Consider the following 24,781-nt stretch of genomic DNA (forward strand, 5'->3'; position numbering starts at 1 on the left):
AACAATAAACCCTGCAGAACGTTGCTTTATGCAGCAAGAACTGAGGGGAATAATTGGCAACTTGGGAAAACGTACTTTAATTTCCGCCCAATATTGATAGCGCTCAGGTTTTGATTAACTTCCTCACATGCATAAAAGGACAATACGACAACAGGCCGCCCAATAGCGAGTGTTTTCAAGTGTCAATTCGAATACATACTTCCCTTTCGGCAGAAAAATCACTTTTTCTTGAAAGGTGCCCCTCCAGATTTCTGATATAGTTCCAGACCGTTGTTACGGGATGCAAGTAAGTGGTGTGTATGTATGGGTATTCGCCAACGAAGGTAATTGGATTACGCACCTTTTGGAATTGATAGTACATGCCATAGACTTTGTGTTGCGATCATATTTCGATCGTGGTGCAGAAACCAAAAGCGTGATCCAGTTGACATAGTGATAATCGGATTATACCTAACACTTCGCTGGCGAATTAGTAGAAGGGTTGTGTGTGGGGTGTGCCTATATGTTGTTTTTAATAACACATCATTATTTTCTCCTCCAGGAATTTTGAAATTTTTCAGCCAAATCTATGAGTCCAAGTATGAGGAAGGTATTGCGCAAGCCGACAAAGCCATTAGGGAAACAATCGAACAGGTAAGCGCCAGGCTTCTATCTCGCTGGCTGTGTGGTGTTGAAGAGCTAACCCTCATATAACGAATGGGAAGGGATAGATGATACATCCATTGTTTCCTCATTGTCGTCGAAAAATGCTCAAAGATACCGTCAAATGGCCCCATTAATTGTTTGACAATAGCGCGCTCATTTTATTTTGACCCTACTACCTTACGGGATAGGGAATGGTTTTAAACATCGAGAGTGAGGAGGTGGTGTTACGAGTCGTACTGACTCAAGGTCAAAATCACCTCTTACCCAAATTCACACGAATGCACCACATAAATACACTGTTTGATTAAGGGGTTACTACACCCCTGTGGTAAATTTGTGACTATTTTTGCATTTTTCTCAAAAAATAATATCACACTGGTAACAAAAGTTGTGTATATTATTGGGGCAAGGAATCCAATTACTGCACTGAAATTTCAGTGACACAAGACAAGCGGTTCAGTTTATATGATAGGAAATGAGGTACATCCTAGAGGTACCTTATTTCTTGTCATAAATAACGAACCGCTTGTCTTGGGTCACTGAAATTCCAGTGTAGTAATTGGATTCCTTGCCCCTATAATATACATAACTTTTGTTACCACTGTCTTATTAGTTTTTGAGAAAAATGCAGAAATAGACACACATTTGTGTAGTACCCCTTAAGCTAACAAAATCTAAGTCTTTAATTGAAAGTAAAGATATGATTGGTACAATATATGACAACAAATGCATATATAAAAATAATCACACAATCACAATAATATTTTAACTACTCAGTACTTAACCAGCAGTCTTCTTGTAGGTGATCATAGAGTTCTTGCAATGTTCTAGACGGCTGATGTAAATCACTTATCCTGCGACAATCAGCAAAGTCCTTTGTACACTTGCATATCCTTGCGTATAATAAAATCCTCACACAAAACTGGTGCTGCTTTCTCCAAACATTTATCTCCTTGCGCTGCTTTCTCCAAACTTAACTCATTGCGCTGCTTTCTCCAACAATGGTGCTATTTCCATCTTTCACACAATATCTTCAGGAAGCAGGACTGCGATGTAGTTGTCCCCACTTATATTGACAGATGTGTTGTATCAAAAAAACAGACTTCAGCAAGTCGCCAGAAGAATATATATTTCTTTCTTGTAAGAAGTACGTTCTTTGACGTATTCTAGATCTTCTCCGACAACATTGGCAGGTAGCAGTACATTGACTACATAAAATAATTCTGGTTCGCAATTACCTTTCTTTGAAGGAATTGGACTCTAAGCACATTAGCTAGCTAGCCCAGATCAACACTATAAACTGTGAAGAATTATGTTTACATTTTCGTATATCAGTATATACCTAGCACCGGGAAATCCCATTATTTTAATACACATGATGTGATCTTGGCCATTTCAAAGCCTTAAGTAATGAGAAAGGTTAAAACCTTTCTCATTACATCACTTCCTGAGGGGAGTCTCAATTCGAGAGGGGAATTCCCCAAAATGTCATCACTCATGTAATTTTCTAAACAAAGATAAATAATCAAATTAAATTACTCAGGGCACATTTGAGGGGGGCAAAATTGACAAAATTTTGCTCAAAATTGCCGCAAAAAGTGAAAATTTAGGTATTTTGTGCCTCCGTTTAGGGAGGGGGCAAACTGGGGAAAAGAAAACATGGAGGAGGCAAATGTCCCTCTTCCCCTCCCCCGTAGTGCCACTTCTGGGTGCAGTGTTGTTGATTTCCGTGCACATTTTCTTCCATTTCTGTGAGATGATGGAATATTATGGCCATGAAACCTCCTATTCTCTCGGTCGAAGTGTTGTCATATCTTGGCTATTTCGTAGGTATTCCTCAACTTCCTCTCAAAATGAAGTGAAGTATTGTTATTGTGGTGAATGAGAAAGTTATAATTTGCTCTTGCTCAAAATCATTCACAATGTATTAAAATCATACATTCTGTTGAAGGGTTTGATGACCAAGTCCAGCAATATCCATACATCGGATTCGAATACAAAGGCAACAGATGATCCATCAGAAAGTGGTATGTTTCATTCTGTATTTATCATGCTCATTTTTGTTTCAATTTATAATTCGATTGTTTTTTACTTTTGTCTAAGTGGATCAGATCATGTCAAGTATATTACTGTACTATAGGGTCCACAACTCCCCACTAATACTTTTTGAAATAAATCCACAAATATTTTACAAAATGTACAAATGTAAAAAGATATGTATAGCCCTATTTGTTTTACACTAATCGGCCAATTTATAGCGTCACACGTCTTTGCGTTCAGTCACAATGGTATAATTGTGTAAGAAAAGAGGCCGTTTATAAAGTTACACCTGAGTCCATAGCAGTCAGGTTGTCTTTAACCAACACACGAATTATGATGAATAGACCTGGCCTACTGTATTGTGTGAGAACCGACTCATATGGACTCACATGCAACTTTTGACATTGTTTAAAACGGTCTCTTATTTACATAATGAACCATTGTGACTGAACGCAATGACGTGTGACGCTATAATTTGGTCCATGTATAAAACAAATAAGACTACCCATACCTTTTCACACGTTTGAATTTTGTCAAATATTGTTCGATTTATTACAAAAAGTATTTAGGGGGAACTTATAAGTTGTGGACCCTATATAAAAATTTACAGAAATATTAATCAATAAAATAATATACGATTTGATATGCATACGTAGTAGTAGATAAAATAAATAAAGAGTTAACTTCAATAGATCGACCATGTGTGTAACCCATTACAATTTCAGACAAGGTATACATTGCTCTATTCACATATGTGGCTGCAGGAGATTGCGATTTGTCATTCGATGAAGGGGAACGATTTATTGTTATAGATAGGTGAGTAGTTAGAAAATCAGTTCGAAAAAGACAAAAAAAACACAGCATAGATTGAAACGATAACTAAAGCGGTTTCGGATTTCGCGGCTCCCGCCAAATGCGCACGTTTTTTGGTTAGAGGTACGAACCCTGGGTAAGAACCCTGTGAGATCGACGGTTTTGAGTCTTATATTTTTGTCCAGAACGACATGTGTTGTTGATGATTTGAAGGTTTTTGAGTATTTAGTGCAGAATTGGCGTGCTTTAAAACCTAATTTGAGCAACTTTACAAGTTAATCACTGTGCTGACCTTTGACATTGAATATGGCCGGAGTGCCGGGAAATATTTCTTGTTAACATCTTGAATGTGTTATAGGAGCATAAAAGGAGGCTAAAAAGTTTGTAGATGCACATTAAACCCGGTATATACTGTACTTAAGTGGTATTAGGATATATGTCCTCTTAACACCCATTAAGTCACATGGGTAAAAATATCACGATTATTCTCCTGAACAGGATTTTAAGAGGACTGCGGAGACCAACTCTTTACACTATGACAGATCATTGAAAAATACCTAGAGAAGAATACACAAACTTGTACCTATGATACATAGACTTCCAAATAGCATTTGATTCACCTGGCAAGGACTATGGAAAGCAATGAGGATACCCTAAGAAGATAATATGCCTGCTGAAATCACTATGTGAAATATCCCAAAGTGCCGTGAGATTCAATGAAGAACTGTCTGATTGGTTCGAGGCTAACATACTACTGCAACTAGCTATATCCTCAGTACTAGAAAATGAAGACGCAGGAGCTGTTATCTCTGGCTTCAAAAACAAACTTAGATTTACGGATGATATAGTTCTAACACCAGAATCAACAGAAGAACTCCAAATCCTGGTTAAAAAAAAACCAGAAAGAAAGCAACAACTATGGATTCAAACTAAACATGCTAAATATAGCCCGAACTCAAGTTTAAGCCATAACCAAATATAACCACAGACTAGATATTACAGTTGGAAAAGATAAGCTGAAACAAAATCATTTGTGTATCTGGGAGGCACCACATCTGGAGATGGGACATGTGAGGAAGACGTGAGCCACCGAATCAGCAAAACAGTAGGTGCAGGTCGAAGTCTCCACAGCATCTGGAAAGCAAACGACATCAAGCAAGATACCACATACCAAACACTTGTCCTCTCTGTATTACTATATGGATCAGAAACCTGGATCCTCAAAATCCTGGATGAAAACAGGCTTCTGAATCTTCAATAAGAAAGGTCAAAATATTCAAATGATTGTCAACTTTTCCTCCCAGGTACATACAATTTATGTACATATCAGTAGATTTATAAACTTTACTTCGATGACTGTTAAATATGAAAAACATCTTTAAAAAAAAAAATTACCATAAATTACCATGTTTTATATCGCCGCCAATTAAAAAAAAAAATCAAAATTACTTGATATCACAAGGACATTCCTCGTATTCAGAACGCAATTCAATATGTCTGATGTGCACTCATGCCATAGATGTTTTACTTTCGTAAAACCTAGATACGCTTATGCGTATACTGATGCATGGCCCTGAACGTAACCGTCCTGGCTGAAATCCAGAAATGACGTCATTTGTACTGGTGCTGTCACTTCCGGGTAACGCAGGAGGAAGAACATGCCTATTGCAAACAAAATGGCCGACAAGTTCCGGCCCCTTTCCAGCGAAAATACAGCTTATTAAGCCAATGTGAACATGGGGTCATCTCCAGAAATATTTTCCTATCATATTGGACTAACACGTCAGGTATATGGCCATACCATATATGGTATTTCACAATGGAAATGGAAAGAAAAGTGGAAATGTTTGTTTGTCGGATCTTTGACGAAACGACCATTTCTAATGACGTCACTATGTAAACAACGTAGCAGTATTAATAATTAAATAGGTAATACCAAATATGGAGGTATCCAAAAGTATGCTAATTAGAAGGTTCAACGAATCAGAATACGATCCTGGTATCCAAAACTATGCAAATGAGTTGAAGGAGGTTACGTGAACATGTAAAGCATTTCTTTTCTTGTTTATAATGGACCTCTGTGACTCATGCCCACAAATATACTGTGCAAACGTTGATATCCGATCCCTTAATACCGACACTTAATTTATATTGATTCATATAGCACATCGGATTGCAATTGGTGGGAAGTATGTTCACTGACTACGAATTATGTTGGAAAGGTGCCAAGTAATTACTTAACGCTGGAAAAAACGGAGGACATTGTCGAAGGGGCGAAGCCTAGAGTTGTAAGTATACATTTGTGACTTGTTTGCCTAGAATGCAATAAATAAATAAATAAATAAATCAATCAGTAAATAAATCAATCAATAAATAAAAATTAATAAATAAATAAAAAAATAAAAAATTGCCGATCCTACCGAAGAAGCTTTTCAAAATATGGCAAAATCTACCGGTCCAGAAAATGGTTACTTAAAAATTGTAGCAACTAAAAAGACAGGTTCTTGGCGTCTTGGCATAAAAGAAAAATAATAATGATGCTTAGAAGGAAGGCAAAGACTAAGCGAGTTATCCAGCCATTTATGTCCTTCACGAGGGTTGCTATCTCAGAGATGATTTCTTTGAAATAGCAAATATATTAGTTAGGTGTAAAAGTTCAATTTGGTGACCACTCTCTGGCTAGTAAGGTTTGACGATTGATTCGACTTCCATGGACCATTTAGAAAAAAAATAGCCATCCATGTCCCTCGCGAAAATCCCGGCATTTTTCGCTAAAGGCCAAAATCCAAAATGGCCGCCGCCACCATTTTGAAAATTTAAGTTTTGAACCAGAGCACCTATAATCATGCACAAAGACACTTTTTCCGGATATGTCGAGTACAAGGATTCCGATTCTGATATTAGTTTGACATTACGGCATCATTTTCACCCAGAAATCCAAGATGGTGGCCGGCACCATCTTGAAAAATTTAGTTTTGAACAAGAGGACCTAAAATCGTGTACAAAGACACTTTTTTGTATAATTCGACCACAAGGAATATAAATTTGACATCACTTTGACATTACGAACTCATATTTACCCAGAAATCCAAGATGGTGGCCGCCGGCGCCATCTTGAAAAAAAAAGTTTTGAACCAGATTACCTAAAATCGTGTGCAAAGACACAAGAAATTCGAATCTGACATTAATTTGACGTTACAACATAATTTTTGCTCAGAAATCCAAGATGGCCCCCATTTGATAGAGCGTAAATGTGATTTTTGAATGAGAGCAGAAGCATAAGTGTGACATTTCCGCCTTATCTGGGGTTCATGTCTCTTATATGGGGTTTAAACTGCCTTATCTTGGGTTTACATCCCTTATCTAGGGATAAGGCGCCTTATCTGTGGTTTAGACGGCCTTATCCAGGGTTTACGTTCCTTACCTGTGGCTAAGATGCCTTAACCTTAGCATATCGCAGTCTAAACCCAGATAAGGCATATAAACCCCAGATAATGCGCCATAACCCCAGATAAGCGACGTACACCTCAGATAAAGCAGTCTAAACCCCAAATAAGGCGCCTTAACCCTAAATAAGGAACATAAACCCCAGAAAAGGCATCTAAACCCCACATAAGGTGCCTTAACTCTAGATAAGGGTTGTTAACCCCAGATAAGGGTCGTAAACCTCAGATAAGGCATCTAAACCCAAGATAAGGTGCCTTAACCCCAGATAAGAGACGTAAACTCAGATATGGCAGTCTAAACCCCAGATAAGGCGCCGTCTGGGGTTTAATTCTCTTATCTTAGGTGTATGTTCCTTATTTAGGGTTAAGGCGCCTTATTTGGGGTTGGGACTGGTTTATCTGAGGTGTACGTCCCTTATCTGGGGTTACGGCGCCTTATCGGGGGTTTAGACTGCCATATCTGAGTTTACGTCTCTTATCTGGGGTTAAGGCGCCTTATCTTGGGTTAGATGTCTTACCTGAGGTTTACGACCCTTATCTGGGGTTAACGACCCTTATCTAGAGTTAAGGCACCTTATGTGGGGTTTAGATGCCTTATCTTAGGTTTGTGTTCCTCATTTAGGGTTAAAGCGCCTTATTTGGGGTTTGAACTGTTTATCGGCGCTCTACGTCCCTTATCTGGGGTTACGGCGCATTATCTGGGGTTTAGATGCCTTATCTGGGTTTAGACTGCGATATGCTAAGGTTAAGGCATCTTAGCCACAGGTAAGGAACGTAAACCCATGATAAGGCCGTCTAAACCACAGGTAAGGCGCCTTATCCCTAGATAAGGGATGTAAACCCAAGATAAGGCAGCTTAACCCCCATATAAGGGACATAAACCCCAGATAAGGCGGAAATAACGCACTTATGCTTCTGCTCTCATTCAAAAATCACATTTACGCTCTACCAAATAGGGGCCATCTTGGATTTCTGGGCAAAAATTATGTTATAACGTCAAATTAATGTCAGCTTCGGATTTCTTGGGGTCGACTTACCGGAAAAAGTGTCTTAGTACACGATTTTAGGTAATCTGGTTCAAAACTTATTTTTTTTCAAGATGGCGCCGGCGGCCATCATCTTGGATTTCTGGGTAAATATGAGTTCGTAATGTCAAAGTAATGTCAAATTTGAAATCCCTGTGGTCGACTTATCCAAAAAAGTGTCTTGTTCAAAACTAAATTTTTCAAGATGGTGCCGGCCACCATCTTGGATTTCTGGGTGAATATGATGCCGTAATGTCAAACTAATGTAAGAATCGGAATCCTTGTACTCGACATATCCGAAAAAGTGTCTTTGTGCATGATTATAGGTGCTCTGGTTCAAAACTTAAATTTTCAAAATGGTGGCGGCGGCCATTTTGGATTTTGGCCTTTAGCGAAAAATGCCGGGATTTTCGCGAGGGACATGGTGGCTATTTCTTTTCTAAATTGTCCATAGAAGTCGAATCAATCGTCAAACCTTACTAGCCAGAGAGTGGTCACCAAATTGAACTTTTTCACCTAACTATATGGGGCGAGGTTTTATTCCGTTCTTCAGAACAAAACCCGCTTGTCCTAGGATCTCGTATATAAACAAAATTTTGTGGGACATACTTTTTCTATAGCAGCACCAAAACTTCGGAATGATCTGCCTCAAGACATTCGCATTTCTCCACCATTGACCGTTTGCTTTGATATTCTATATTTCTTGCTCTCTCTTCGTTTGCCTAAATTCACTGTCTAATGATTTGATGCGAACGTTTCGGAACATTTTCCTAACATGTTTCTATGCCTTTTTCTGGAGTAATATCGAAATGGTGCCCACATATCTGTCGCAAAAGTCCCTCCCCACCTTTTTGACCTGCCAAAAATGCTTGCTCCCCTATTGGTCTTCCAAAACAACCCTGCCTCCATATAATGCACCTCCTCCTGATCATGGTATACGTAATTCATGAATTTATTGCACCACCCCTAATATTATTGCACCACCCCTAATGCACCAATATCATATTCACTGTATTGGGGAATATTAAAAATATATGAATAAATGAATAAATGAATGAATCATTCTAATAAAGGGCCTGAAGACCAAGTCAACTGATAGTCATACATCGGATTCGAATACAAAGGCAACAGATGATCCATCAGAAAGTGGTATGTTTCATTCTGTATTTATCATGCTATTTTTGTTTCAATTATATACAGCGTGGTCCAAAAAGAACTTTACTCAATTTGGAAGGTTCATTTCTCGGAGTTTAGAGCAGCTATTCTCAGAAGAGTTATATATTCTAAATACCTATCTGTCTAAGAATATGTGATGAAAAAATGAGATAAAAGGAAGCTATAGTAACCAAATGGCAGCCTTTTTACGTCAAAGGGTCGAAAATCAATTTGTCCACACGTAATTCAATGGGATGTATCCAATTACTAATAGTATTGCGTTAGGCATGCATTATTATGAGTAAATACCCTCGGCTTGTCGTTCAAAATTTTACATGCATAAATGAATTACAATCTAAAATCTTAATCCTCATTTAGATGAAACAATATACCAGCTGTTAGTCATGTTAGATGAAACAATATACCAGAAATTAACAAACATTATTAAACTAATGTAGCAATTACACAATGACGCGATTTTGTAATTTGAATTTTTTGCATTTTTTGACTGAGTGGATTTCTAGACAGGATTTCAAGGTGTCAAGAAAAGGCAATTTACAATACAATATTTTGACAGAAGTGTACTTAAGAAAAGAGAGTTTTTTTGAATTCGAATTCGTTTCAAGAATGTGAGAATTCCATCCAAACCTACCATAAGTCTACATTAGAAGTATATAGTATTGAATAGATGTAAAGAACGGGCGTGGACGTATTAGAACTGGCAAAACTCCTGCATAACACTTTAGAGTTGGTTATAGACGCAAAAGTTTGCCTAACATATCATGAATGACGTTTCAAATAGTTGTTGCTGCATATTTTTGATCAACATCTTTTTAAGAGTATTTGATGAAAAACTTATTCAAAAATAAATTGTGATTGTTGTTAATTTCATAATTCTTTGTCAATCACGGGAGTAAAGTTCAGGTACATTATTGTATCTAGCATGAATAGTGAGGATTAAAATATTAAATTGTAATTCATTCATGCATAACACAGTTACCACTTTTGGATGACAAGCCGACTGTGTTTACAAATTATATGCTGATGGTAATAGGATACATCCCATTAAATTACGTGTGGACAAAGTTATTTTCGATCCATTGACGGAAAACTACTGCCATTTTGTTAATTTAGCTTCTTTTTCTCTCATTTTTCACCACATATTTTTAGAAAAAATATATATTTGAAATATGTAATAATATTGCGAACAGCTGCTCTAAATTCCGCGAAATTAAGCTTTCAAATTGGGTAAAATTCTTTTTGGACCATCCTGTATATTTCAATTCCAACACGATTGTGTTTTACTTTGGTCTAAGTGGATCAGATCATGTCAAGCATATTACTGTACCATAAAATCTTACACGAAAAGAAATAGTAATCAATAAAATAATATTACTTAGAAATCCGCGATTTTAGCGTTTATCGATAGAATTACCAAAAATAATGACACATTCATTTTAAAGATGTGTGTAACCCTGTACAATTTCAGACAAGGTATACATTGCTCTATCCGCATATGTGGCTGCAGGAGATGGTGATTTGTCATTCGATAAAGGGGATCGATTTATTGTTTTAGATAGGTAAGTACATTTTGGTGCATTTTCATATTTTTAAAGGCAGTTACCAAAAGACACCAAAAGCAGCATAGAGTGAAACGATAACTAAAGCGGTTTCGGATGTTGCGGCTCCCGCCAAATGCGCATGTTTTTGGGTAAGAGGGATGTGGTTTTGGGTTTAGATTTTATGTGGTATGTGGGTACACATCCCGGTTGAGAATCCTGTGAGGTCGACGGTTTTGAGTCTCATCTTTCTGCCAAGAACGGTGTGTTATCGACATGGTGTGTTGGTGATGATTTGAAAGTTTTGAGTGTTTAATACAGAATTGGCGTGCTTTTAAACCAAATTTGAGCAAATTGGAAAATTGACTACTATGCTGACCTTTGACCTTGAACAAAGCCGGAGTGCCGGGAAATATGTTTAACATCTTGAATGTGTTATAGGACCTTAAAATGAGCTAAAATAAAAAAAAGTTTGTAGAGTCCTGGAGGATGCACATTAAACCCCGGTATATACTGTTCTTTAGTGGTATTTGGATTTAATTATGTCATCTTAACCATCTTAACATATAAATCAATAAGGAGCCAATTTTCAGCCACAATCACGTGAGTGGGGCTTATCTCGTCCAAAATAAATGACGCCATGAGCTTATATTCCCCAATGTGTAATACTGTTGCCGCAAGCGTTCACATGTTACTGTTATTCATGGTATTTTACATCGTGTAAATCAAGTATGCTTCTACTCTAAGCCAGTATGGTAAAATGGAAGTGAGAATATAAGAAAATTTCTCTGAGCTCACGGGTTTTCATTTATAATACCAAAAATTAATTTCCATTGATTCATGTAGCACATCGGATTGCAATTGGTGGGAAGTCGAATCACTGACTACGAATTATGTTGGAAAGGTGCCAAGTAAGTGCTTGACGCTGGAAAAAACGGAGGAAATTGTCGAAGGGGCGAAGCCTAGAGTTGCAAGTATTCATTTTTACTTGTTTGCCTAAAATAAAATAAAATAAAATAAAATTAAATAAATAAATAAATAAATAAATAAATAAATAAATAAATAAATAAATAAATAAATAAATAAATAAATAAAGAAAGAAAGAATAAAATGATTAATTACAAGTGAACATAAATAAATAAATAAATAAATAAATAAATAAATAAATAAATAAATAAATAAATGAAAAATTACCGATTACATACTTTTAAATAGCAGATGTATGGGCGAGGTTTAATTCTGTTCTTCAGACCAATACCCGCTTATCCTAGGATATCGCTTATAAACAACATTTTTGTGTGACATGCTTTTTCTATAGCAGCACCAAAACTTTGGAATGATCTACCTTAAGGCATTCGCATTGGGGCATTTCTCCACCATTGACCGTTTTTAAATCAAAACCCTTTTTGATTATATTGTTGTACTTTGAAGTTTGCTTTGATATTCCATATTTCCTGCTCTCTCTTGTTTTTCTCTTCTCTAAATCCACTGTCTAATAATTTGATGCGAGCACTGCGGAACGTTTTCCTACACTTTTAAAAATATTTTACTCAACTTGACTAAAAAGATGAGGAAATAATACCAAACATTAAGCTCATATTGATAAATAGTACCCAACATTGAGGGTATTATATTTATTAATATGAGCTAAAATATTTGTTAGACGTAACATTTTTCGACGCCTCTTTGTGGAGTAATATCGAAATGGTGACCACATATCTGTCGCAAAAGTCCTTCCCTCACCTTTTTGACCTGCCAAAAATGATTGCTTCCCTTTTTGGTCTTCCAAAACAATTCTGCCTCCCTATTATACACCAGCTCCGGGTCATGGTATACATAATTTATTGCACCACCCCTAATGTTATCGCACAACCCCTAATGCACCAATATCATGTTCACTGTATTGAGGAATGTGTAAATAAAATATGAATGAATGAATGAATGTACATTTGTTTAAAGGGCCTGAAGACCAAGCCAACAAATATCCATACATCCGATTCTGATACAAAGGCGACAGATGGTCCATCAGAAAGTGGTATGTTTCATTCTGTATTTATCATGCTCATTTTTGTTTCAATTTCCAATTCGATTGTTCTTTACTTTGGTCTAAGTGGATCAGATCATCATGCCAAGCATATTACTGTACCATAATATCATAAGAATATAGTAGTAATCAATAAAATAATATTACTTAGCAATCCGCGATTTAAGTGTTTATCGATAGAATTACAAAAATAATAACACATTCATTTTAAGGGGGTACTACACCCATTAATTTTTTTTTGCATTTTTTTGCATTTTGTGAAGAAATTACAAAAAAAAAAAATGAACAAAGTGGTATGCAAAATGAAGGGGCAAATCTTCTCGTTTTATTGGTGGCATCGGTAGCTTACATGCTTTTGAAGATAGAAGCCAAAAGGAGGTACATCACTGATGATTTAAATTCACTTAATTTTGGAAAGCTTACTATCAACGGATTTCGTTAAAATTTTGGATATGTGTTGCTAACACATTAGGGAAATAATGTTGATATGTAAAATGGGAATAAGTGGTCCCTGATTTCTTTTATGACTTCATGAACTTGGTGCTCCACAACTATCAAAAAACGAACCGGTTAAAATGCTTCTATTTTCAATGTCGAGCTATATTTTGTATTTTGAACTTGCAACACTATGTCACTGAAACTTAATTAAGCCATAGGTAACAGGTTACCACAACCACACTACAGCAATGTTGAAAAAGATTGTATTTTTGTCACCTATACCACCATATTAGGTAATTTTCCGTAAGCTTCATTTTTGTGATTTTGGTAACTATTTTATATTTACTTGCCCAATCCAATTCAACTAGGCAATCTAAATTGTACTCACCATTTATATCCCAAGGTATTTTAGTATATCCACATTACACATTTCCATTATATATCCAGTAACAGACAAAATATCAAAATTGATGCCTCATTATGACATGTATGATATCACAGACTATCACATGTATTCAAAATTGATGCATATTCAAAATTTGACCTGAACCAATTGACCTATAACCTGACCTTTGATGACCTTATAGCCTTTTTTAATCTCTTTTCCTAACAACATATTATAGAAGATACATACATGGTGTAGTGTTAAATTGTCTATGTGGAAGAGATTAGGCGTATTTAATTTATTCATTGTTATAATCAGTGAGTACATTTCTATAGATAGTATAACAAAGGATTTAATGTATTCTAATCATGTATTCTACTTGGACATGTTCAATAGAATAAATTATGGTTTGTTGTGAAACACACATCTCAGTTACCAGGATACAGTAAACAAAAAAATATATGGGGCTAAAATGATTTTCTAAAATGGTTTAAAACCACTTTGTATGTAGAGATATTTTATAAGTTCAGGACATGAGATGATGAACATATTTATATACTTTATAAATTTGCAACAAAAAAAAGAAGATGGGTACTGATGAACATCAGGGTATTAAATCGCCTTAAAGATGTGTGTAACCCTGTACAATTTCAGACAAGGTATACATTGCTCTATCCGCATATGTGGCTGCAGGAGATGGTGATTTGTCATTCGATAAAGGGGATCGATTTATTGTTTTAGATAGGTAAGTACATTTTGGTGCATTTTCATATTTTTAAAGGCAGTTACCAAAAGACACCAAAAGCAGCATAGATTGAAACGATAATAAAACCAGTTTCGGATGTCGCGGCACCCGCAATATGCGCATGATTTTGGGTAAGAGGGATGAGGTTTTGGGTTTAGATTTTATGTGGTACGAACGCCGGGTGAGAAGTTGACAACCCTGTGAGGTCGACGGTTTTTGAGTCTCATCTTTCTGTCCATGTGATCGACAATGTGTGTGGTGATGATTTGAAGGTTTTTGAGTATTTAATACAGATGGTGTGCTTTTAAACCAAATTTGAGCAACTTGGAAATTTGACCACTGTGCTAACCCTTGACCTTGAATATGGCCAGAGTGCCGGGAAATATTTATGTACCCGTGAACCGTTAGGTAACAAAATATGAAATAACTTATAAGACGTGGTAAAAACCAGGCAAAATGAAGTAAGAAAAGTAAAAAGTATGGCGCTTTATAGATCATAATAAATATAAACACAGATTGCCAAATCAAGTAAACGCGTCTACTTTTAGCCAGTATGTTTTAAAAAGGGAAGTAGAGAAATAAAACAATTTCTCGGAGCTCACGGGTTTTCATTAATACCAAAAATTTATTTCCATTGATTAATGTAGCACATCGGATTGCAATTGGTGGGAAGTCGAATCACTGACTACGAATTATGTTGGAAAGGTGCCAAGTAAGTGCTTAACGCTGGAAAAAACGGAGGAAATTGTCGAAGGGGCGAAGCCTAGAGTTGTAAGTATACATTTTTACTTGTTTGCTTAGAATACAATAAATAAATAAATAAATAAATAAATAAATACATAAATAAATAAATAAATAAATAAATAAATAAAAAAAACACACAAAAAAAACCCCAAAACAAGATAATAATGATGCTTATAAGGAGGATGGCGATGATGATTAAGCGAGTTTACCAGACATTTATGTCTTTCATGAGGGTTGCTATCTAAGAGATGCTTTCTTTTTGATAGCAAATATATGGGGCGAGGTTTTATTCCGTTCTTCAGACCAAAACCCGCTTATTCTAGGATCTCGTTCACAAATAACATTTTGTGGGACATTCGCACTTCTCCTCAATTGACCGTGTTTAAATCATAACCTTTTTGACTAGATTGTTCTATAGTACAGTAGCAGATTTAAAACAACAGTCACAAAACTTACTATTTGCAGAGCTGTGGTAGCTTGCGACCTGCATCTACCATGTCTACAGGTCCTCTTTAGCCATTGAAGAGATTATCCCACGTGACTTGACACTTGACTATCATATATTGATTAATTTTGGTAAAGTGACAAAATCTTGTTGTAAACAACTGGAAGATCACGGTGCCCCGATTGCTGTTGAGGTCGCTGCCAGTTCTCTTTATTTGGATCGCTTCTCTGACCCCTCTCCTGAACCAGTCCTCTTCACGGTACGAATTCGCATATCATCCCAGTCGATGCTATGGTGCTCCTTAGTGATGGGCTCACCTACTGAGGAAGTGGGGCGTTCGTGTTCGCTAATACGTGTTCTTAATGGTCAGGCAGTTTCCCCTACATAATGATGAAGAACAGTCTAAACATTTGAGGTCACGATCTGTCCAGTTTATCAGGTTTGTCTTTGGCAAATACAAGTAAGGAACGTATAGTATTCTGGGGCTTATCATGGGTTACAATGGCATGGGATCTCAATACCTGCCTAAGACTTTCCAAAACACCAGTCTATGGAATGGTAACCCAACCCTTGATTTGTTGTTCTGATCACATGAACTGATCACATACCGTTTGGCATTGGTTTTGTTGGTAGCTGTATCCAATGTTCATGTGTCGTATCCATATCCAGCTAAAGATCCGTGAATGCTGTTGAGTTCATGGTCAACGGTCCTCCTCCTTAGTAACAATTGAGGAAACTCCGTCAACGAGGGTACGTAAAACACCCAAATTGTGCTGCAAGGGGTGGTGGGAGGCACACCTCTGGTATTGATTGGTGTGGGTAGGCTTGCGATATATCTGAAAAGATAATGAGCCGTTCTCTTCGCGTTGGACATGACTTCAAGCATGGGAAGTTGTCCATTGGATTCCCGTTCCAAGGTAAACTTTATGAATGGACGGCAGGTGTTTAAGTGATGAATAAAACTCTCACGATTTTCATCACAAAACAAAGTAATACATAAGAAATAATTTTTTCGTAAGTGATGAAATAAAACATCACGATTTTCATCACGAAACAAAGTAATACATAAGAAATCAATTTTTCGAGAGTGATGAAATAAAACATCACGATTTTCATCACAAAACAAAGTAATACATAAGAAATCATTTCCTTTAGAGCGTGATGAAATAAAACTTCAAGCATGGGAAGTTGTCCATTGGATTCCCGTTCCAAGGTAAACTTTATGAATGGACGGCAGGTGTTTAAGTGATGAATAAAACTCTCACGATTTTCATCACAAAACAAAGTAATACATAAGAAATAATTTTTTCGTAAGTGATGAAATAAAACATCACGATTTTCATCACGAAACAAAGTAATACATAAGAAATCAATTTTTCGAGAGTGATGAAATAAAACATCACAATTATATTCACGAAGCAATGTAATACAAAAGGAATCATTTGTTTTAGAGCGTGATGAAATAAAACATCACGATTTTCATCGCGGAACAAAGTAATACATAAGAAATCGTTTAGTTTAGAGCATGATGAAATAAAACATCACCATTTCACAGTAATACATAAAACATCACGATTTTCAACACGAAACAAAGTAATACATAAAAAAAATCATTTGTTTTAGAGCGTGATGAAATAAAACATCACGATTTTCATCACAATACAAACTAATACATAAGAAAACGTTTGTTTTAGAGCGCGATGAAATAAAACATCACGATTTTCATCAGAAAACAAAGAAATACATAAGAAATCAATTTTTCGAGAGTGATGAAATAAAACATCACGATTTTCATCACGAAACGAAGTAATACATAAGAAATCATTTGCTTTAGAGCGTGATGAAATAAAACATCACGATTTTCATCACGAAACAAAGTAATACATAAGAAATCAATTTTTCGTAAGTGATGAAATAAAACATCACGATTTTCATCACGAAACAAAGTAATACATAAGAAATCATTTGTTTTAGAGTGTGATGAAATAAAACATCACGAATTTCATCACGAAACAAAGTAATACATAAGAAATCAATTTTTTGTGAGTGATCAAATAAAACAGAGGTCGTAAGTAAACAAAATAATACATAAGGAATCATGTTTTAAAGCGTGATGAAATAAAACATCACGATTTTCATCACAAAACAAAGTAATACATAAGAAAACATTTGTTTTAGAGTGTGATGAAATAAAATATCACGATTTTCATCACAAAACAAAGTAAAGTAAAGTAATACATAAGAAATCAATTTTTCGTGAGTGATCAAATAAAACAGAGGGCGTAAGTAAACAAAGTAATACATAAGGTATCATATGTTTTAAAGCGTGATGAAATAAAACATCACGATTTTCATCACAAAACAAAATAATACATAAGAAATCAATTTTTCGTAAGTGATCAAATAAAATATCACGATTTTCATCACAAAACAAAGTAATACATAAGAAATCATTTGCTTTAGAGCGTGATGAAATAAAATATCACGATTTTCATCACGACACAAAGTAATACATAAGAAATCAATTTTTCGTAAGTGATCAAATAAAATATCACGATTTTCATTACAAAACAAAGTAATACATAAGAAATCATTTGCTTTAGAGCGTGATGAAATAAAACATCACGATTTTCATCACGAAACAAAGTAATACATAAGAAATCATTTGCTTTAGAGCGTGATGAAATAAAATATCACGATTTTCATCACGAAACAAAGTAATACATAAGAAATCATTTGCTTTAGAGCGTGATGAAATAAAACATCACGATTTTCATCACGAAGCAAAGTAATACATAAGAAATCAATTTTTCGTAAGTGATGAAATAAAATATCACGATTTTCATCACAAAACAAAGTAATACATAATAAATCATTTGCTTTAGAGCGTGATGAAATAAAACATCACGATTTTCATCACGAAACAAAGTAATATATAAGAAATCATTTGCTTTAGAGCGTGATGAAATAAAACATCACAATTATATTCACGAAGCAATGTAATACAAAAGGAATCATTTGTTTTAGAGCGTGATGAATTAAAACATCACAATTTTCATCACGAAACAAAGTAATACATCAAAGAAATCAATTTTTCGTAAATAATGAAATAAAATATCACGATTTTCATCACAAAACAAAGTAATACATAAGAAAACGTTTGTTTTAGAGCGTGATGAAATAAAACATCACGATTTTCATCACGAAACAAAGTAATACATCAAAGAAATCAATTTTCCGTAAATAATGAAATAAAATATCACGATTTTCATCACAATACAAACTAATACATAAGAAAACGTTTGTTTTAGAGCGTGATGAAATAAAACATCACGATTTTCATCACGAAACAAAGTAATACATCAAAGAAATAAATTTTTCGTAAATAATGAAATAAAATATCACGATTTTCATCACAATACAAACTAATACATAAGAAAACGTTTGTTTTAGAGCGTGATGAAATAAAACATCACGATTTTCATCACGAAACAAAGTAATACATCAAAGAAATAAATTTTTCGTAAATAATGAAATAAAATATCACGATTTTCATCACAATACAAAGTAATACATAAGAAAACGTTTGTTTTAGAGCGTGATGAAATAAAACATCACGATTTTCATCACGAAACAAAGTAATACATCAAAGAAATCAATTTTCGTAAATAATGAAATAAAATATCACGATTTTCATCACAATACAAACTAACACATAAGAAATCATTTGCTTTAGAGCGTGATGAAATAAAACATCACGATTTTCATCACGAAACAAAGTAATACATAAGAAATCATTTGCTTTAGAGCGTGATGAAATAAAATATCACGATTTTCATCACAATACAAACTAACACATAAGAAATCATTTGCTTTAGAGCGTGATGAAATAAAACATCACGATTTTCATCACAAATCAAAGAAATACATAAGAAATCAATTTTTCGAGAGTGATGAAACAAAACATCACAAATTTCATCACGAAACAAAGTAATACATAAGAAATCAATTTTTCGTGAGTGATCAAATAAAACAGAGGTCGTAAGTAAACAAAGTAATACATAAGGAATCATATGTTTTAAAGCGTGGTAAAATAAAACATCACGATTTTCATCACAAAACAAAGTAATACATAAGAAAACGTTTGTTTTAGAGCGTGATGAAATAAAACATCACGATTTTCATCACGAAACAAAGTAATACATCAAAGAAATCAATTTTTCGTAAATAATGAAATAAAATATCACGATTTTCATCACAATACAAACTAATACATAAGAAAACGTTTGTTTTAGAGCGTGATGAAATAAAACATCACGATTTTCATCACGAAACAAAGTAATACATCAAAGAAATCAATTTTTCGTAAATAATGAAATAAAATATCACGATTTTCATCACAATACAAACTAATACATAAGAAAACGTTTGTTTTAGAGCGTGATGAAATAAAACATCACGATTTTCATCACGAAACAAAGTAATACATCAAAGAAATCAATTTTTCGTAAATAATGAAATAAAATATCACGATTTTCATCACAATACAAACTAATACATAAGAAAACGTTTGTTTTAGAGCGTGATGAAATAAAACATCACGATTTTCATCACGAAACAAAGTAATACATCAAAGAAATCAATTTTTCGTAAATAATGAAATAAAATATCACGATTTTCATCACAATACAAACTAACACATAAGAAATCATTTGCTTTAGAGCGTGATGAAATAAAACATCACGATTTTCATCACGAAACAAAGTAATACATCAAAGAAATCAATTTTTCGTAAATAATGAAATAAAATATCACGATTTTCATCACAATACAAACTAATACATAAGAAAACGTTTGTTTTAGAGCGTGATGAAATAAAACATCACGATTTTCATCACAAATCAAAGAAATACATAAGAAATCAATTTTTCGAGAGTGATGAAATAAAACATCACAAATTTCATCACGAAACAAAGTAATACATAAGAAATCAATTTTTCGTGAGTGATCAAATAAAACAGAGGTCGTAAGTAAACAAAGTAATACATAAGGAATCATATGTTTTAAAGCGTGGTAAAATAAAACATCACGATTATCATCACAAAACAAAGTAATACATAAGAAAACATTTGTTTTAGAGTGTGATGAAATAAAACATCACGATTTTCATCACGAAACAAAGTAATACATAAGAAATCAATTTTTCGTGAGTGATCAAATAAAACAGAGGGCGTACCCGGTGATGTTTTTTGTGATGTTCAATTTCCTGAATGAATGTACATTCTGTTAAAGGGCATGAAGACAAAGTCAAGTGATATTCACACATCAGATTCGAATTCAATGGCGACAGGTGGTCAATCAGAAGATGGTATGTTTCATTCTGTACTTATCATGCTCACTTATTTTGTTTCAACAAATCTTTTACTTCGGCTAAATTTGATTAGATCATGTTAAACATATTACTGTGCAATTTTTACATATTGCAAGTTACACGAACAGAAATAGTTCTAAATGGATATTATTTTCTAATTTGCGACTTAAAGCCATATTATAACATTTGCTGAGGAGAACGCCCTCAAAATTTTTTTTTACACGATTGTAATGTACTTTAGTCAATAAAGATACTCTGCAAAAATCAAGACTTTAGGTGCTGTAATTTTGCGTGCGGGATACACATACACCCCCCCCCGAGGATCGTACCGTATTACAACCGCGGGAGTAACATGCATGGGCGCTAGTAGTAAATTCCAATTTTCTATACTTTACCTCACTTGTTCGGCTCAAAATTAAAGGACATATCTGACAGTAAAAGCTAACATTTTATGGAAAATAAATACTAATCTATTTTTACAGAAATGTTATAATATGGCTTTAAGGTTGGTCTGAACCCTGGAATTATGAAAACTTTCGGGCCTCATAACTACTAAATTATTAGTCTAAAGAATATATAATTTTTTTCACCAACAATATTTGAAATTTGGGCGAAAATCAGGCTTTTTTATGGGTTTTTTTTGAAAATTTTGCATTTTTTGACCATTTTTGGTGCAAATTTCTCAAAGTTGGTCAAAATTCAAAAAAATAAAAAAACTGTCCCTAGATATTTTTATCTAGTTTTTAAAAATTAATAAAAAATTTTTTGGCCAAACAATTTTTTTGTTACGTTGCACGAAAAAATTTGGGTCAAAAAACCCGTTTTTTTGGATTTTCTCCAATAATGAGCATTTTGGCCCAAATTGGACCTCACAGATGAATTCAGCAAGTCATTTCCAGTCTAAAATGTATACTTTTATATTCTTTAGACTAATAATTTAGCAGTTATGAAGCCCGAAAATTTCCATAATTCCAGGGTTATGACCACCCTTAAGTGTTTACAATGTTTGTAACCCATTACAATTTCAGGCAAAATATACATTGCCGTATTCAGATTTGTGGCTGTACGAGATGGCGATTTGTCATTTGATGAAGGGGATAGATTTACTGTTATAGATAGGTACGTACAAATTATTTTGTAAATATTTGTTCATATGCATCGTAATTATATATTTCCAAGAGTACAAAAGCTGTACATATTAAAATATGTTACGAGTCGTACTTGACTCAAGGCCAAAATCACCTTTTACCCGAACTCACACGAATGCACAACACAAATACACTGTTTGATTAAGCTAACAAAATCTAAGTCTTTAATTGAAAACAGAGTATGATTGGTACATATAATAACAATATCGCATATACAATAAAATCACACAATGACAGTTTTACTCTCTATCTGTACTTAACCAGCTGTCTTCTTGTTGGTGATCCTAGAGTTCTTGTAATGTTCTGGACGACTGACGTAATATATCCTTATTCACTTGTCCTGCGAAAATCAGCGAAATCCAGTGTACACTTGCGTAACTTATAAATATCCTTGCGTATGAAATCCTCACACAAATATGGCGTTGCTTCCTCCAAACCGTTATCTCCTTGAGCTGCTTTCTCCAAACGTAACTCCTTGCACTGTTTTCTCCAAACTTAATTCCTTGCGCTGCTTTCTCTAAAAATGGTGCTATTTCCACCTTTCACACAATATCTTCAGGAAGCAGGACTGCGATTTCAGTTGTCCCCACTTATATTGACAGTTGCGTTGAATCAAAATACCAGACTTCAGCAAGTCGACAGAAGAATATATATTCCTTTCTTGGAAGAAGTACGTTCTTTGACGTATTCTAGATCTTCTCCGACAACACTGGCAAATAGTAGTACTTTGACTACATAAAATATTTCTGGTTTGCAATTTCCTTTCTTTGAAGGAATTGGACTGTAAGCATATTAGCTAGCTAGCCCAGATCAACACTATCAACTGTGAATAATAATGTGTTTACATTTTCTTATATATCAAGCCCTGGGAAATCCCAAATATTAATAGCCAAATGTGATCTTGGAAATTCCCAAGCCTTAATTATAACATTAACCTTTCTCATTACATCACTTCCTTAGGGAATTCCATTACATCATTTTCCTTTACAATCTCAGGGGACTTTCCAATTGTGCAACACACTGAAAAGGGGAAATCCCAGCTATCCATTCAATTTGCTGAGAGGGGAATCCCTCAAATGTCTCATGACATAGATTTTAATTGTAAACAAAGATAATCAAGTTAAATTACTCAGGGCACATCACAAAATGATAAGCATTTATTCATTCATAACCAATGCTGCCGAGAGCAGTACGGACCCGGGAGTAATGGATTCACGGGCCTCCCAGCCCCTTGATCAACAAAGACGTGCATAATTTCATGAGTGGGGGACACAGCGGCGTATTTATTTATGACATTGGGGGATGTAGGTTGGTGTGCCATTTTAATCTAAAATTGTGAAATATAATATATGTATTAAGCTAAAGGTTAAACTGCACAAGCGTACGCGAATCGCAAAAAAGTTGTAATTTGTCGCTTAAATATGAGCTAAAGTTCATTTCAAGGTTACGTGATCCACAAGGTAACTTTTCAACTTTTGCAACCTAAATTACCCCATATACCAAATTTTAGACAATTTTACGAGGGAGGGGGTTTATCCAATCGAGTGATCTAACACAGAATTACCCTAATACCAAAATTACTTTACATTGATTCATGTAGCGAATCAGATCGCAATTGGTGGGTAGTTCAATCGATGAAGACGGATTATGTTGGAAGAGTGCCAACTAACTACTTGAGGCTGGACAAAGCGGCGAAGCCTGGTTTTGTAAGTACAACATTTTGTCTTGTTTGCCAAAAATATTTTCTAAGCAATTTATCAGACCTACATTACAGATACAACTTGTTAAAATATGACAAATATTTTGCCTCAAAAGCGGTTAAAAAAATTACTAGTTATTTCTCAGTTGCGCGCATTGCTGGCGGCCGGTTTTCGCACGTTGCTTTAAAATAAAATATCTGTGCTCAAAAATCATTTAAATCAGAAGAGAAAAAAACCAAAGAAACCAGGAAGCAACAATTTACGTTTTTAATAATCACTGGAGTAAACAAGTCTGGAAGTAACAAACAAACCAATTTTAACACCAACGGCACAGGGGGAAATCCCAAATCCTGCCCCCGCTACGCTACTGGTTTTTAGATCAGAGCCTGTCCCAACTAAGTTCCTATCACCTTCCCCCAAGAAAATGGAAAAAGAAAGAAAAAATCTAGATATGCTGCGTTCTAAAAAGACCACCAATTCCAGCCTTGACCTTGAAATGACCTTGATAAGACCTTAGATATAATTGTCTTTCCATGAAGAATGCATGAACTCAGTTTCATAACTTCTGCCGATGTCATGCCATACTGCAGTTACTGTCCGTTTTCCTATACAGTGCTCTCACCATTGACGCGCGACCTTTACAAATAGTGTATGTTTGAAGTATATGCATTTTGCCTAGTGAACATCACTGTGTGAAAAATAACCGGCCAATATTTAAAGTATTCTCCAAACTTCTAGCAAATATATTTCTCTAACATGACCTAAAATTACAGCTAGGTTAGATGTTCAGAAATAGTCGCACTTTCGTAAAATATGAATGAGGGCAAGGCATAGCTAGCTCATAGCTAGCCAACTCCCCGTGTTAATTGGATGGAGATTTGACCGAAAATATTGGTAACGGACCGCTCAGTTCTGAAGGATGCCACAAAAAAACGGTACAAGCTACATTTAAAGTATTCTATGGAATTCTAGAAAATATAGTTTTGTAACATGTCCTAAATTTTTTAAGGATATGTAAACGACAGATAACACCAAAAAATATGTAGAAATTATTTCCAAACCGTGTTATTGTTAAGTC

The 24,781-nt window shown here is 34.8% G+C and overlaps 1 protein-coding gene across 1 annotated transcript in view; it reads left to right on the forward strand.

Annotated features, from left to right (window-relative positions):
- LOC140169762 (uncharacterized) overlaps positions 1-24,781 on the forward strand; it is a 123,081-nt gene that overhangs the window by 44,119 nt on the left and 54,181 nt on the right. Inside the window, exons 8-20 of the mRNA XM_072193068.1 lie at positions 542-633; positions 2,597-2,672; positions 3,411-3,501; positions 5,663-5,786; positions 9,043-9,118; positions 10,614-10,704; positions 11,530-11,653; positions 12,643-12,718; positions 14,205-14,295; positions 14,943-15,066; positions 20,777-20,852; positions 21,884-21,974; positions 23,604-23,709. Of these exons, the coding sequence (XP_072049169.1) occupies positions 542-633; positions 2,597-2,672; positions 3,411-3,501; positions 5,663-5,786; positions 9,043-9,118; positions 10,614-10,704; positions 11,530-11,653; positions 12,643-12,718; positions 14,205-14,295; positions 14,943-15,066; positions 20,777-20,852; positions 21,884-21,974; positions 23,604-23,709 (1,238 nt within the window). The remainder of the gene's footprint in view (positions 1-541; positions 634-2,596; positions 2,673-3,410; positions 3,502-5,662; positions 5,787-9,042; positions 9,119-10,613; positions 10,705-11,529; positions 11,654-12,642; positions 12,719-14,204; positions 14,296-14,942; positions 15,067-20,776; positions 20,853-21,883; positions 21,975-23,603; positions 23,710-24,781) is intronic.

This window comes from Amphiura filiformis, chromosome 14 (assembly GCF_039555335.1).
Source record: "Amphiura filiformis chromosome 14, Afil_fr2py, whole genome shotgun sequence".
Taxonomy (NCBI): Eukaryota; Metazoa; Echinodermata; class Ophiuroidea; order Amphilepidida; family Amphiuridae; genus Amphiura; species Amphiura filiformis.